This window comes from Phodopus roborovskii, unplaced genomic scaffold (genome assembly GCF_943737965.1).
Source record: "Phodopus roborovskii unplaced genomic scaffold, PHOROB, whole genome shotgun sequence".
Classification (NCBI taxonomy): Eukaryota; Metazoa; Chordata; class Mammalia; order Rodentia; family Cricetidae; genus Phodopus; species Phodopus roborovskii.
In genome coordinates, this window is record NW_026126418.1 from 73,546,645 (window position 1) to 73,562,159 (window position 15,515).

Below are 15,515 nucleotides of genomic sequence, written 5' to 3' on the forward strand. Positions count from 1 at the left end.
TAGATCTGATATTGGGCAAGGCATTTTGTCTCTGGAGTACCAGTAGTTACATACTGCTGTCAGGGAGCTCGGGTTCTGGGGAGGGAAGAATTCTGACAAATTGGGGTAAGTTGAACAGTTGAAGAGGAAGGAGAAGGGCTATAGGGAAAGAACAATGGTCTGGGACCAGAAAGCAGCACTGGAACCTGGGGCTGAAGGCAGGAAAACATCCTTCCAGATAGAGTGAGCTTGACAGGTTGTAAACATGGCTGCCAGTCTCTTAGCACAGGATTGTTGTGCTAAGAGAGGTGAAGGGTCCCGACTCCAGAGAGGAAATTACAGTCTGTTAGAGCAGATAAGATTCCCATGGGAGTGAGGCCTAACAAAGGGTGACTGTGAGACAGGACAGGCTGCAAAGGGGCTAAGAGTTGTCCTGGGCTTCAGGCCAGGCAAGATGGTGGGCCGGGGTGGGGGTGGGGCTAGAGAGACACCTAGTATTTGTTCCTTGTCCCATATGGTCCATTAATCACCAGATGCCACAAGCCATATTAGGTGGCCCCAGGGAAAGAGTGTCACCTGGGACCAGTAACTTAGTGACACCAATAAGGGCCAGCAGCCAGGACTATCCCGATCCCTCTCCACCCTCCCCCACTCCCATCCGAGGGTGGCAAAGGCTTGGTGCTTATCTGCAGCCAGCCAGCCATGGGGCAGCAGCAGGCCAGGCAGGGAGGAGGGCGGCAGGATCAGGAGCTGAGCAACAATCATTGTGATGCCAGCATCACCAAGGGGACTGGAGAAGCAGTGTCATAATAAGGGTTACTTGAGCCCTGTGTGGGCCTGGAGACACAGCACACTTCCAACTCCATGTAGAGGCTTCTGGAAAACTTCTCCTGGCCAATTTTGTGTGAGCAGAATTTCTTCCATAATACTGGGCGGCCTCTGCCTACCCACAGGTGGGTGTGAGGAGGTCAGATGTTGAATACAGACCTGTCACTGGGAAGTCAGTTGAGCTGAGGGCTGGAGGTCCCAGGGCCTAGACCCCCCACCACCTCACCTCACATGGTACCCACTGGAAACTTGCTGGTTTCTGAAGCCCACCTCTCTGAAATCGGTGGCTCTGAAATCATCCGTGGCTCCCCATTCATTCCCTGGCCAGGAGCAAACCTGCCTCATTCGGCATTTGAGGTTTTCCAGGCACTATGTCTGTGCCTGCACTCTTTGGGGGGGCAGGATGGGGGGCGTTCTGTGACGCCATGGCTCCTCTCCCTCTGCCAGAGGGCCTCTCTGTCTCCTATTGCATCTCACCTAAAGTAGCTGCACAGCCTTCCCTCCCGTCCGTTCTCAGCTTCCTCCCCAGATGTTTCCTGCGGATGTTGGTGGTTGTGCCCCATCAGTCTACCTGGGCTTGCCCACTCCTATCCCTTCTCTAACTAACCCACAGCTGATTCAGCTGTGGGCTTCAGGGTGACCAGCCACTGGCCCAGGGTCATCTACCCTCGCCCGCTCTCACCCCATGGGGCTTGGATTCAAGCCCTGGAATTTTCTGTAGTCAAAACTTTTATTTTAATTTTAGTTTTAATTATGTGTCTATGTGTGGACATGTACATGTGAGTGCAGGTTACCACGGAAGGCAGGAATGAAGAGCTGGAGTTAAAGGCTGCTGAGAGCCATGCCGTTGTGGGTGATTGGAACTAAACGTGGGTCCCCTGGACAGTAGTGCCCACTCTTCATTGCTGAGCCATCTCTCCCACCCTCAAAATATCTCTTAAGTTTTAAACTACTTTGACTCTTTTGTTTTATTTTTTTGAAGACAAGGTTTCTCTGTGTAGCCTTGGCTGCCTGGAACTTGCTCTGTAGACCAGGCTGGCCTCAAACTCAGAGATCTACCTGCTGGGACTAAAGGTGTGCCCCACAACCAACCTACTTAGAATGTTTTAGTTAGAAAATAATTAACTGGGGGCTGGACAGATGGCCCAGTGGTTGTTGCTCTCCCAGAAGACCCAAGTTCAATCCCCAGCACCCATCTCAAATGACTCACAACCACTTATAACTCTAGCTTCAGAGGATCTGAAGCTCTCTTTTGACCATTACAAGCACCTTTATAGGACATATGTGAACATTCACACATATACATAAAATAAAAATAGAATCCTAATGGGGTAGTGGTGACACACACCTTCAATCCCAGCACTTGGGAGGCAGAGGCAGACTGATCTCTGTGAGTTTGAGGCCAGCCTGATCTACAGAGCAAGTTCCAGGATAGGCTTCAAAGCTACACAGAGAAACTCTCTTAAAAAAAAAAAAAAAATTCCTAAAGCCAGCATAGTATCACATATCTTTAATCCCAGCATTGAGGAGGAAGAAACAAGCCAGACTCTGTTAATTTGAGGTCAGCCTGGTCTACAGGGTGAGTTCCAGTATAGCCAGGGACACATAGACAGAAACAAAGCAAAGGAAAAAGAAAAAGAGTGTTTATGGTGGAGATGGTGACTGCTGGAGAGGTGGTCGATGGTATGAGCACTTGTTCTTGTCCAGGATCTGAGTTTGATTCCCAGAACCCACCCAATAGCTCACAACTGTGGCACAGCAGGTCCTCATGCATGGGGACTGCAGTTTCAGTCCCACAAGCCATGTGGCCTTTCATAGCCATCCGTAATTTCAGTTTCAGAGGATCCCATCTTTTCTGACCTCTGTGAGCACAAACCTGCAAATACATGCAGGCAGAGGCTCACACATTAAATAAATAAATCTAATTAGACAAAAAACTTTTCCTTTTTAATTAAAACACAGAGCCAGTTAGATGAGCCAGCATTTCAGGGTGCTTGCTGCCAAGCCTGACCACCTGAATTCAATCCCTGAAACTCACATGACGGAAGGAGAGGACTGAATCTTGCAAGTTGTCCTCTGACCTCCACAAGAGTGCATAGCACATGTAGCCCACACATTCATGTGGCCCCACACATAACAACGAATGCACAAGAAAGAAATTATAAAAGAGCTGTGGATATATTAGCCCAGTTGGAACAGAGCTCACTTAGTGTGCAGGGCCTCTGTCTCCACCCTCAGCACCACAGAAACTGGGCATGATGGAGTGTTTATTTATAATCCCTGCACCCAGGAGGCAGGGGTTCAGGAGGGAGGAGGCGAAGAGGGAACGACAGGAAAGGGGAGGAAGTTGGGGTACATAGAGGAAAAAATCCGAGGTCAGGCTCCACTGCACACCAAGATACATGTACAGTAGGATTACTCTTTTTTAGTTTCTTTTTAGAATTCTGTGTGTATGAGTGTTGTGCCTGCATGGATATCTGCACCATGTGAGTGTATGATGCTATGGGAAGTTGAAAGAGGGTATCAGGTCCCCTGGAAATGGAATTACAGTTGTGAGCTGCCATGTGGGTGCTGGGAACTGAACCTGGGTCCTTTGCAAGATTAAGTACTCCTAACCACGGAGCCAGCTTCCTCCCCACCCCGTTTTTTGAGATAGGGTGTCTCTGTATCCCTGGCTATCCTGGAACCCTCTATGTAGACCAGGCTGGCCTTAAATTCTGACACCCCTGGAACGTTCAGTGATGCTGCATGCCTTTAATCCCAGCACTAGAGAGGTAGAGGAGGTAGATCTCTGTGAGTTAGAGGCCAACTTGGTCTAATAGTGAGTTCCAGGACAGTCAATGCTATACTTAGAAACCTTGTCTCAAAAAAACAAGCAAAAAATTCTGATACACGCTTTATATGCAAGGATGGTCTTGGATTTCTGATCCCCTGCCTGTCTCTCAGTGCCATGGTGTGACTGGGGCTTGAACCCTTCCTTACTCAGATCTTTTGACAGACAGGCTCTCCACCTCCCATGCCTCTTGCTGTGCCATGGCCCCAGTCAGTTGCAATTGGCATTAAGAACCTTCCTGCAGGAACTCTGTCCCCACAAGTGTTTACTTGAATGGGTTTCTAAAAGTAGGATCTGGCATCATCAATCTGCTTCTCCCAAAAGTCGTGCCAATGCACTCACCTAAGTGTTTAAAAGGGCCCTTCAGACCAACTCAGGACCTCTGGTTCACTGCATCTGCCCCCCCCCCACCTGCTTGATGTCACCAGTGGCAGAGTTGGGACTAGATCAGGCATCTTGGTATCCATGCTGCTGCTGTTGCTAAGGCAACATCCAAACCTTTTGTGGCTCCCTAGTTTTTACAAGACAATTTCCAGTTTCTGCCTATTGTGCAGTTTGGAGCCACTGCCTGGTTTTATGTGGGCTGATGGTCAAATGCATGAGCTCTGAACCTTGCCGGTCCTGGGTTCTCATCTTTACCTGCTGTTTCTGAGTACCTAGTACCCTGTGCTAGTTGTCTTGTGGAGTGTTCCATAAGCATGTGGCTTCCCACCCAGGAGCCGGGTGGCTGCTGGCTGCTCCTCTATGCTTAGCAGGTCCCTGGGCACAGCTGGTCTGCTGCTGGCATAATGCTCCACCCAGGTGCTCACAAATAAGAGTTCTCATGGTTTACATACCCCCAATCTGACACACAAAGCTTCCTGAAGTCCCTCTCTCAAGTGTTCAACTACATGGCACTACCCAGCTGCTTCACGGGGTCAGCTTATCTATCGTCTACCTAGCCACCAGATCTTTGGGGTCCCAGAGGAGCTCATAGTCTTTCCCAACAAGAATATCTCAGGGTAGGGGTTTCAGAGCTTGAGGACTGTGACCCTTGAACCCCCTTGCTCTTAATTCCCTGGTCTAGCCTCTTTACCACCAACACAGTGAGATCTTATACTTACAGCTCCACTGTCTGCGAGTCAGTTCCTTCAGCTATAGAAACCTTGTCCGTGGGGAAGTGATGTGAGCATAGTGTGGGTGGCAGAAGAACTTCTGTGTACAGGTTCAGTCCCTGGGGGTGCCTGTTGGGGACGCTCACTCCTTCACCAGGCTTTCCATCAGAGGCCCTGCTTCCTCTCCGCTCCTCCTTCCCGCCCTCTCCCTCCTCCCTTCTCTCTCCCTGCCATCTCGCCAGAGTGCTGGCTCCCAGCATGCCATGCGTGAGCACACTGACAGCCTTATAAATAGTCGCCTTTGCAGGCGGCTGAGAGGACGGGCAGGGCACACACTGGTCCCAGCGCCCACCACACCCTTCCCCAGGTCAGTGTGTGACTGATCCATTGTCTGCCGGTGTGGATACCTCCAAGGGGAGTAGGGAGACATTACCTGTAGGAAGGGGGGGGGTGCTCCTGTCAGTCTACCCTTGGGTTCTGTGTGTCTTGTGTGTTTGTTGTTTGTATCCATGGTTATGAACTGTGTATTTGCATGTGTGTTCTATCAGCTCTGGGTGCACGTGCCCTGTGACTGTGTGTGTGTGTGTGTCCTCCCAACCTCCAGACCCCTTTGTCCAGCTAATATTCCAGGGTCTTCAGGTCTGTGCCCTTCTCTGCTAAGGCCCTAAGGGAAGGGGGACAGACAGTGGCCTAGCTCCCTGCCCCAAAGGACCTAGGTAAGGGCAGCCTGTGTGCCTTTGGAGCTGTAGTGTCACTTTGAATGTTGGAGGCCTGGGGTATCTGGATGTTGGAGCCATGCCAGCACCTCCTGCTGAACCAGGGGCTCTGAAGGAGCTTTGGGGCCTGACTCACAGCTCTGGTCAGCTTTCACCTAGGGCACTCCAGCAGGAGCAAGGCTGGCCAGAGAGGGGGCAGCAGCTGCCCAAGGTCACCCAGCTGAGTGATGGAGTTGTGATTCGAACCCGGTGTGGTTGCTAGTCTCTGTGAGAGCTTCCGAGGGACGTGCATCTGGGACAACCAGGCCTTGTGATCGGAGATGGTTGTCCCTGGGAGCCTGTGCTCCCTGAACCACCTCAAAGACCACTGCTCAGCTGTGTTAGCAGTCACTGGGGCCCTGGCCCAGGGAGCCTTATAAGGCCCGACTTCTCAGCCTGTAACCTTACTCTGTCTGGGACCCCTGGCCTCCTGGAGGCCTCCTCACCACCTAAGTTATTTTAGGCCAAGGAGGTAGCAGGTGTCTGTGGGGCAGAGGGGCTGAGGTTACCAGGAGGGGGTGGGGCAGGTGGGGTGGGGTGTCTTCCTAGGACATCTGGTGGCTGTCCAGAGTCTGGGCCACTCCTCTCCTGGGCAGCTGCCGAGGGGGTTGGCAGTGCCTTGCATCCTCTGCAGGTCTAGAGGCTGTAGCTCAGGCCATGTATGTCTGCAAAGTTGCTCAAGGTAGTTGTCCGGGTTGGGGTGCCAGGCCTGAGCTTGACCCCAGCCAGAGGCTGGGGCTAGTGTGCCTTCCTCTCCAGGGCCCAGTCCCTCCCCAGATAGAATGAGGGACCCAGTTCAAGGCTCATCTCCTGCCAGACCCAATCAGGGGCAGGCACAAGGCCCATGGTGCAAGAAATTACATAGTCTGACACCGTATGCTGGGTACTCTGCCACCAGAAGTTCAGAGGGAACACCTGTGGGATTGTGGGGTAGAATCTAGGAAGGCATCCTGGAGGAGGTGAGACTTGGGCTGAGATTTCCAGCAGCACTGGAGAAAGACATCCCCCAAGAATTGGGTGTTACACTGCAAAGGCCTGTGGGCAGGTGGGCTGGTATGAGAAAGCAGGGCCAAGCCCTGCCAGCTAGGATGAGAGGTTCAGGTTTGATTTAGGGAGCCAAGAGGACAATACATGGAAGGCTATGAGCAGGAGGGTCTATTGTTGCTTGCCAAGGAAAATACATCTGCCCATTGTCCCATTGTTTGGAGTGTGTGTGTGTGTGTGTGTGATACCCTAAGGCTCTGTGGAGGCAGGCTATGGTCTAGGTTGGAGAAAGGCTGGAGAGAAGGATGTTGGGATATGAGTATGCAGGGCAGAGGTGGGATGGGGTTGTGGGGAGCATGCATGCCCACATAGGACTGACTACAGGAGGGGATGGAGTGGTCCCTGGAGCCTGAAGCCAGAGTGAGAGGACAGAAGTGTGGATCAGGGACACAGACCCAGGGCAGAAGGCTGGCACAGTGAAGAAGTTCCCCACGGGGTGAGTGGCAGGGTCCTGTGTGAGGTGGACTTGGCCTGCTTCAGTTTAAAAACTGAAAAAGGACTAGAGAGATGGGCTAGCAGCTGAGAGCACTGGCTGCTCTTCCTAAGACCCATGTTCTGATTCCAACACCCACATGGTAGCTCACAACCACTTGTAACTCTAGTTCCAAGAGATTTGACACCCCTTTCCGGCTTTTTCACGTACTAAGCACACATGGAACACTTACATGCAGGCAACATTCTTACACATGAAATTAAAAACAACAGAACAAATAAACCACAAAGAGTCAGGTGTGGTAAACATTCCAGCAGTCCCTGTACTGGAGAGGCTGAGGCCATAGAGCTGCTGTTAGTTTGATGCTGGCCTATACTAAGAGAATGACCCCTCTCTTAAACAGAACAAAACAAACTGTAAAGGATTGTGCACCAGTGTGTCTTAGAGAATTCTTTTGCCCACTTGTCTTGTCCCCAAGCAAGAAAGCAGGACACTCCCGCCAGCATTCCTGTGCCCAGGGAGCATTGTCAAGGGATCTGGCTCCAGGCACTAGGGACTTTCCTTCACACCCCTCTGTGACCTCTACCCAGGTGCCTCCAACAGACCAAGGCACACGCTGGAGGGTGACAGAGGCAGTAGAAGCTAGCAGGAAGGTGACTTTTCAAGGTCATTCTGCCTCCTGGGCGTCCCTCTCCCCCTTTGGAAATTGCATTTGGAAATTGCATGTTGGAGCCTGGCACTTACCTGCTGTGGGTGGGGCTTGAGGGCAGCTGAGTCAGGGGTGGGAGGAGAACCCCTCATCCCTCCTGTGCCTTGTCTTGCAGAGTACTGACCTAGCTCCCAGACCTCAGCAGGATGGAAGGTATGAGGTCCCCTCCTGGCTTTAGAGTGCCCATGTGTTAAGGGGTGGGCTCTCACAGGGATTGTCTAGAAGAGTTGAGGAAGGCTGGGGCTTCCTCCTCTGGCCTGTCAGGATATGCAAAGCCTCAGTGAGGCTTCTGGGGCCTTAGAGCTCACCTATGCTAGTATTTGCAGCTGACCCTGGCCTTTTCTGGAGGAGGAGGATGCTGGGGCTATGCTCTGCAGCAACTTAAGCTGAATCAACTGCCATGCTGGGTCAGGGGTAGGGCACCTATCTGGCACTCCTGGGACTTAGTGGCTTGTCACCCTGTGGGGTGGACCCTAAAGTCTTGCGTCCTCCTGGCTCCTGTGCTCTGGGACGTGGGCAGAGTGCCTGGAGTGGGTGGGTTCGGGCTTCTGGCAGTGCCATTCCCTGGCACTGGGCCCCTGCCTGGGTGGTCAGGCATGAGTGCTGCTTCTGTGCAAAGCCGGTGGTCACCAGCCTGCCCCTCAGCTGCCTCTCTCAGCCTCAGGTGCTTCCCCTACAGCTCTTGGAGGCTCTGGCTTCCTCCTGTGTCCCTGTCCAGCTCCATTTCCCTAAGGGGCAGGGCTGGGGGTAGGGACCCAGGAGAAAGCTCTGGGTTCTAGTTTGGGTTCAGGTGTCACTTGGGTAAGTCCCTCCCTCGGTAGGCCTCAGTTTCCCTCTCCCCAGTGGGCTGTGAGGTCCTTTTGTGTAACAAAGGGCTTGGGACCAGCCCCTCACTTGCGCTACTTTGCCACCGGGGCTGTGACTTCTAAGGAGGCAGTCTGCTTACCTCCCTGTCTGAGTAAGAGTTCCATTTGCCCACAGGCCTCCTCCCTGGCAACTATCTCTATGGCAACACATGTTGTGGTTGTCCACTCCAAGTTAGTAGTGCTGGGGCAGGCCAGCAATGGGATGGCCAAGCCAGGGGGCAGGGCAACAGCACAAGCAGGATCATGGGCTGCTGTTCCTCTAGTGAACCCCGAGAAGAGCAAGACAGGAAAGCCAGAGGTGACCAACCCCTGGGGTCCAGCACTCTAGAGGCACCATGGGGTTGCCATCCCAGTCCCTTAACCCCCTCAAGCTCTTAGCTGAGTTTTTAGCCTCCGGGCTTTGTCTGAGTGGGCCCAGAACACCCTGTGCCCACCCCTGCTCATCTGTGCAAGCCTGGGTCACAGAGGCGCCTCTGCCCACTCGTTTAGCCAGTGACTGAGTGTCGCTCCCCTGTTCTCTCCACAGAGAAGCTGAAGAAAGCCAAGATCATCTTTGTGGTGGGTGAGTCATTCGCAAGCACGTGGTGGGCAAGCAGGGAGGGTCTGAGCAGCTACTTCAGAAGTTTGGAACTGGGGCTCTGGTTTTTTGTTTTGTTTTGTTTTGTTTGAGACAGGGTCTTTTCTACATAGCTTGGAACTCTCTGTGTAGCCCAGGCTGGCCTCTAACTCACAGAGATCTGCCTGCCTCTGCCTCCTGAGTGCTGGGATTAATGTCGGTGGACTCTTCCTTGAACTCTGGTCTTCTCATTGATGGACCCTAGAGGTGTCCTTCCCGTGGTTTCAGTATTTGGGTCTCTGAATGCATGGGTGCTTGCAGGTGGGCCTGGCTCAGGAAAGGGCACCCAGTGTGAGAAGATTGCAGAGAAATATGGCTACACCCATCTCTCCACTGGAGATCTGCTGCGGGCAGAAGTCAGCTCAGGATCAGAGAGGGGCAAGATGCTGTCATCCATCATGGAAAAGGGGCAACTGGTGCCACTGGTGAGGGGCCGTGCTGGGGCCCGGGCGAGGGGTGGGAGGCTCTGAGCCTGAGCCCCTGGGGATGATACACTGCCAGGGGTCACCAGGGCCCTCTGTAGTTCTGAAGCCTGTGCTTCCCACCGCCCTTGGCCAAAAGTTGCCTCTAGAAATATGAAGACCCTGCCTCCCACTTTAGTGCCTTGGTGTTCTAGCTCCAGTTCAGTATGACTGGAATGATTCCCTGTCAGCATACAGACCTCCCTGACTCCCCAGGCTTGAGCTCAGACCCATAGCTTTATGCCGGAGTGGTTCCCTTCTGTTTGTATTTGTTTATTTGGAGGAATATGCACATTCTGTGGCACCTGTGTGGCAGTCAGAGGACCCTTGAAGGAACTGGCTCTCTCCTTCCACCATGTGGGTCCTAGGGATCAAACACTGGCCATCAGGCTTGGTGGCCAATGCCCTTACCCACTGAGCCACCCTGCTCATCCATTGGCCCTCTGCTTCAATCATACTTTACCCTTATGCTTAGACTCATAAGCCAAATGTGTCCTTGTCTGTACCCCCATCCCAGACCCTGGACTTGGTGAGAGTGAGGATAGGAAGGCCTGTAGAGCTGTGCCCTCAGGTTCAGAACCTTTCCTGGATGAAAGGGGGTTCACTTAAGGCCAACCATGGAAAGAGGGGCTTTGTGGGACTCACATGCTCCAGGCTTGGGTAGGCCAAGGCCCAGAGAGGCAGGGTGAGAAGGCTCAGGATACCCTGTGCTGCACAACAGGAGACAGTGCTGGACATGCTCCGGGAAGCTATGATGGCCAAAGTGGATTCTTCCAATGGCTTCCTGATTGACGGCTACCCCAGGGAGGTGAAGCAGGGAGAAGAGTTTGAACATCGGGTAAGAGGCCCTTGAGCAGTTGCTGGCCAGGGTCTGGGGCTGCAGCTGAGAAAGAGGGAGGAGGGGTAATGGAGGCTGGGGCTGCAGGGGGAGGGTGGGGAAGGTCATAACTGCCACGAGGAAAAGACATGAGGCTTTGAGGGACTTCACCCTTGTGGGGCTTGTCACCCATAAATGCATGGTCCAAGTGTTGAGCAGCAGGCCATCTTGGAAAGGTGAAGCTGCTGTTGCGAGAACAGAAGACAGGGTCAAGGTGACCAAGCATGGTGTGGAAGAAGGATATTCAACTATGGCTGGGAACCGTGAATGCCAGAGAGAGGATCCATATTTTTTTCCAGCCACAGAGAACCTGGCTGGGGAGAACTGGCATCAGGAATGACAATCCTAAATTTCCACAAGCTTTTGTCCATCAGGAAACAAGATCTATAGAGTGACACCTACCCCAACACCCCCGACATATACATGCACAGACAGACATTTGTTTTTTGGGTTTTTTGTTTTGTTTTGTTTTTGTTTTTCATGACAGGGTTTCTCTGTGGCTTTGGAACCTGTCCTGGAACTAGCTCTTGTAGACCAGGCTGGTCTCGAACTCACAGACATTTGTGCACATGATCCACCTACACAAGCAGTAGGCAACATAGGATGCACACACATGCACAAGGCTGGGTACCCTGCACACACATGCACATGTGTGCTCTGGTTGTAGCACTCACTACAGGGGTGCATACATATGAATTCACATGCTGGCACATACATATATGCTTATAGCTGGGCGTTGGTGGCGCACACCTTTAATCCCAGCACTCAGGAGGCAGAGGCAAGCAGATCTCAGTGAGTTCAAGGCCAGCCTGGTCTACAGAGCAAGTTCCAGGACAGGCTCCAAAGCCACAGAGAAACCCTGCCTCGAAAAACCAAAACCAACCAACCAACCAAACATATATGCATACATTTACACCATATAAGGCCACACAGGTCTGTGGGACTGTAGGTGCTGAATGTGTGTGGGGAATAACAAGGGTGGGGTGGAGGGCTAATGGGCATCCTGATGGGCTGGAGACAGAGTACCTTCAGCCTCACTCCTGCCCACCTCTGTGACGTTTGGTCAGAACAGGATACTGTATGTCACAACCTCTAAGAGTCTGAAATGCTTCCCTTGCTCTGAACCTTAGCTTGCTAACCTGGGGAATGGGAGTTGGTCTAGCTTCCTTGAGGCCACACAGCCTGCAGCAACTCTGAGGCATGCCTTGTCTTTCCCCATTCCCCAGCTGTGTGTGAAACCTGCAACTGTCAGGGCCACATCCAGCAAGTGAACGTGCCTATCAGTGCTACTGTGGAGCTGTCTGGGACTACAGGCTTCACTCAGGGCTTGGTGGCTTCCCGGGAATCCACGTAACTGAAGTTCTCAGATCTGGACACTAGGGGGTGTCAGAACTGTATTAAAGGAGGAGGGATGGGCCTGGAAGTGGCTTGTCCTGCTAACTAAAATGCCCAGAACTGCTTTGGGGTGGGTAGTGTCCAGGGCTTGCTCCTCAGCTAGATGCCCAGATATTTAGCTGTTACCATACCTCCATTACCTCCACCCAAAGTGTGGCTATTGAGTCTGCTGTGTTTGGACTCAGAGGGTCTCGGCACTGATGGTGTCGGACGGGGGCAACAGCCTTGGTCTGGCTCTTGCCACTCAGTTTTCTGTAAGAAAACCTGGTAAATTGCCCAAAGTCAGCAGGTGGTGGGGTCACTCCCTCCTGAAGGCACCTGATGTTTAGCACCCTAAATCCTCAAGCACCAGGAGGCAAATACCAGACTCAGAAGTGCTGGTAGCCTGCCCCGAGGTTACTTGGTTGGACAGAGAGAGGCGGGAGAGGAGCTGTGAGTGACAGCCTGGATGACAGCTGCTTAGAGACCCCTGGTGACTGAGTCAGCTGAGCTCTGAAGGACAGAGGCTCCTGAGGCTGTATAGAAATCCCAACCCAGGCCTAAAGACGGACAGAGAAGGGTGGCCTCCCCTCCTCTGTTCTAGGAAACCCAGAGTCCTCCTTCCCTTACAAGCCCAGCCCAGCCAGTGCCAGGCTTGGGGATCTGGTAGTGGGAGGCAGAGTCCCCACTCTGAGGGATGGTGTGGCCCAGAAAGGGAAAGGTAGCAATTGCCAGCCTCCGTGCAGGGCCCAGCCTGACCAGGGGACACTGTGGAGGGGCTTCGGTGACTGAACGGAGGTCTGGGGCTGCCAGGCCTATTTCTTCACACTTCTCCAAGTCATCTTTGTGATGAGTGGCTTCTACCAGTGACAGTGACACTCAGCTTTCCTTAACAGCCTTCACCCTGTCCCTGCTCTGGTTCCTTTGCCAGTCAAGCCCTCAGCTCCTAATCTGTCAAGAAGAGGGGAGACCAGGGGACCAGGAATAGTCAGGGTCACATCTGAGAAGACTGCCTGGGGGAATGAGATTCTAGCTGAGGCTCAGTTAGTCCCAGTTGTGGCACATGGTAGCAGAGGGACCTGTGTTGGCCTGGCATGGGATGGAGACAGATAAAAGCATAGGTCAGTGTGGTCAAAGGAAGGAGTGGGGAGTAGGACATGACACATAGGTGCTCTAGATCTGGTAAGGACTTTGGGCTTTCTCTTTGAGGTTCTAGGAAGCTGTGGCAGAGGTTTGAACAGATGAGTGACAGGGGCGGATGTTTTGGGGAAGGTCCTCTGGTTCCTTTGGGGAAGGACTGACATTCTGAGTGGGTCTTGTGTAGGGCTTCAGGCTTGGAGGCAGGAATGGGTCCCAATGATACGCTGTCCACCCTACACAGATTGGACAGCCCACACTGCTACTGTATGTGGACGCAGGCCCTGATACCATGACCCAACGACTCCTGAAGCGCGGGGAGACCAGTGGCCGTGTGGATGATAACGAGGAGACCATCAAGAAGAGACTGGAGACCTATTACAAGGCCACAGAGCCTGTTATTTCCTTCTATGAGAAGCGTGGCATTGTGCGCAAGGTGGGGAACTCCTCACGGTAGGACCTTAGGCCAGCCCTCCCCCTCTGCCTCAGTTTCTCCTTTCCCCCCTAGTTGAGTGAGTGGCTTGGAGTGGGGCTGTGTGGGTCCTGCCATGGCACCGCTGCCCTCATCGTCCGTGTCCCCACAGGTCAATGCGGAAGGCACTGTGGAGACTGTCTTCTCCCAAGTCTGCACCTACCTGGACTCCCTGAAGTAACTGGGGCTCTTGGCCAGCTCCCAGCCTGCCCCACCCTTGCCCCCTGACCCCAGGCAGCCTGGCTCGAGCCCAGCACCTCCACCCTGCTGGGCTGTGCACAGACACAGGAAGCTGCTTTATCCTGTTCCATGAACATCCGAGCGAGCACTAAAGGAATTGCCAAGGACGTTTGGGCTCACTCCCTTTACTTTGCTTCCTTTGAGGTGATTCATGCTACCACAGCCAAGGCCCTGGCACTGAGCACTGCCTGCCCATTCCTGCCTATGCCTCTGCCCCCTGTCTTGTCTCCCTCCAGCTCTGCTGGGATCCTAGGCCCTTCATTAGCCAAGCTATGTCAAGCCCGGGGACTCGGGTTGACAGACGGCTCCTGGGCTCTGAAGCTCAGCCCCTTTCTCATAGCCATAGCTTTGGCTCAAAGCCATCATCTCTGTGGAGTTTTATTTTTTTCTTGCCTTTTATTTAAGACAGCATCTCATGTGTCTGAAGCTGGCCTCACACCTGCTATGTAGCTGAGGGCAGCTTCAGCTTTGATCCCCCTGCCTCCACGTCTCGAATGTTGAGATTACAGGTGTGCCCCACAACCACTCCTGGTTTATGGGGTTCTGGGGATCAATCTCACGGCCTTGTGTATACTAGGCCAGCACTCTATGCATTGAGCCAGATGCCTAGGCTGAGCAGGTTTTCGATGCCTGACCTGGGCCGTGGGCTACTGGGTGGCAGGCTACTGGCTACAGGGTGTGCAATGGATATATAGCTAAGTGGGAAGCTGAGGTCAGGGGTGGCCTTCCTGAGGAGAGGATTCAGAGGCTCCCCTGGTATGGCCTTGCCAGGCCTCACCACCCTTTGGGCTGTTTCCATTTCTGAAACGTGTTCTATTATGTTGTATCCCAGCCGTTAGCCTTAGAACATACCGATCAAGGAGTGTGAGTTGCCATAGACATGGATGTGAGACCAAGGACCAGGCCTGGAACCCGGAGAGGACACCAGGGGTCCCCAGAAGAGCTGGCACCTCTCATCTCATAGGAAGGCTCTGTTGGTACTCACCTATCCTTGACCCTACCCCCATCACTAATGACTTGCCCTTTAGGTCCAGATAGCCTGTAGCCAGCCCTCACAGCTGCCCTAGGGACACCTGCCCTGGGGGTGACGGTGCTCATTCCTTTACTGCCAGTGGGGCCACCTTTCTTTTTGCATCATCTATTTAAGCTGTTCTTCAAAATAAATAAACATTTCAGTTATAAGAGGTGAGTATATTGAAAGAACAACTTGAAACATGAATGTTAGGAGAGGGCAGACATCACCTGGCACAAACTTCTGCTAGTCTAGGTTTTGGGGGTGAGGTCTCTACACCTGTTCCTCTGTCCCCCATGTTGACTTTAGGAAAGCACAAGGGTCTGGAGTCCCACACCACTCTAACAACTCCCCTCCACAAGTGCCATGCACACACACATAATTATAGGCCATACATGTAATTGTGCAGGCATACGCTCTTACACGGATGTCTACTCAGCCCTGCTGAGCATAGTTGTCTTCAGGTCAGCATAGGCATGAACAGGAATGCATGGGAGAGGAGGAAGCTGGAGAAAAGGGCCTGAAAACAGCATTGAAGCTCAATTAATGAAAACCTGGCTGATCAAACCTGAAACCTTTATATCAATGGATCACCTTGTCCATTAGCATCTGAGTGTACCGAGTTCCAGGACTCTGAACATACCCAGAGCTCAGCATACCTAAGCCCCTTATGTAAAGTGCTGCAGGAACTGGCCTGAGGCACCAGCCTGAGCGCCTACATAGAGGGGGAGGGGGCTATTAATTGCTGGCCTGGTAGCTTATGCCTATATCATGAGGCAGGAGGA

At 52.9% G+C, this 15,515-nt stretch overlaps 1 protein-coding gene across 4 annotated transcripts; it reads left to right on the forward strand.

The window, feature by feature from the left end:
• Nucleotides 1-4,958: 4,958 nt before the first annotated feature.
• Ak1 (adenylate kinase 1) lies at nucleotides 4,959-13,825 on the forward strand. Of its 4 annotated transcripts, none has more exons than XM_051185211.1 (8): nucleotides 4,959-5,101; nucleotides 7,557-7,619; nucleotides 7,791-7,828; nucleotides 9,068-9,103; nucleotides 9,419-9,582; nucleotides 10,340-10,456; nucleotides 13,251-13,442; nucleotides 13,591-13,825. In XM_051185211.1, exons 3-8 carry the CDS (start codon nucleotides 7,822-7,824, stop codon nucleotides 13,657-13,659), a joined length of 585 nt encoding a protein of 194 aa, XP_051041168.1. In that variant the 5' UTR covers nucleotides 4,959-5,101; nucleotides 7,557-7,619; nucleotides 7,791-7,821; the 3' UTR covers nucleotides 13,660-13,825. The 4 variants fall into 4 exon arrangements, with proteins under 4 accessions (XP_051041168.1, XP_051041167.1, XP_051041166.1 ...); XM_051185209.1 differs by having other exon boundaries at nucleotides 4,960-5,101; nucleotides 7,557-7,632; XM_051185210.1 differs by lacking the exon at nucleotides 7,557-7,619.
• The last annotated feature ends 1,690 nt before the right edge of the window (nucleotides 13,826-15,515 follow it).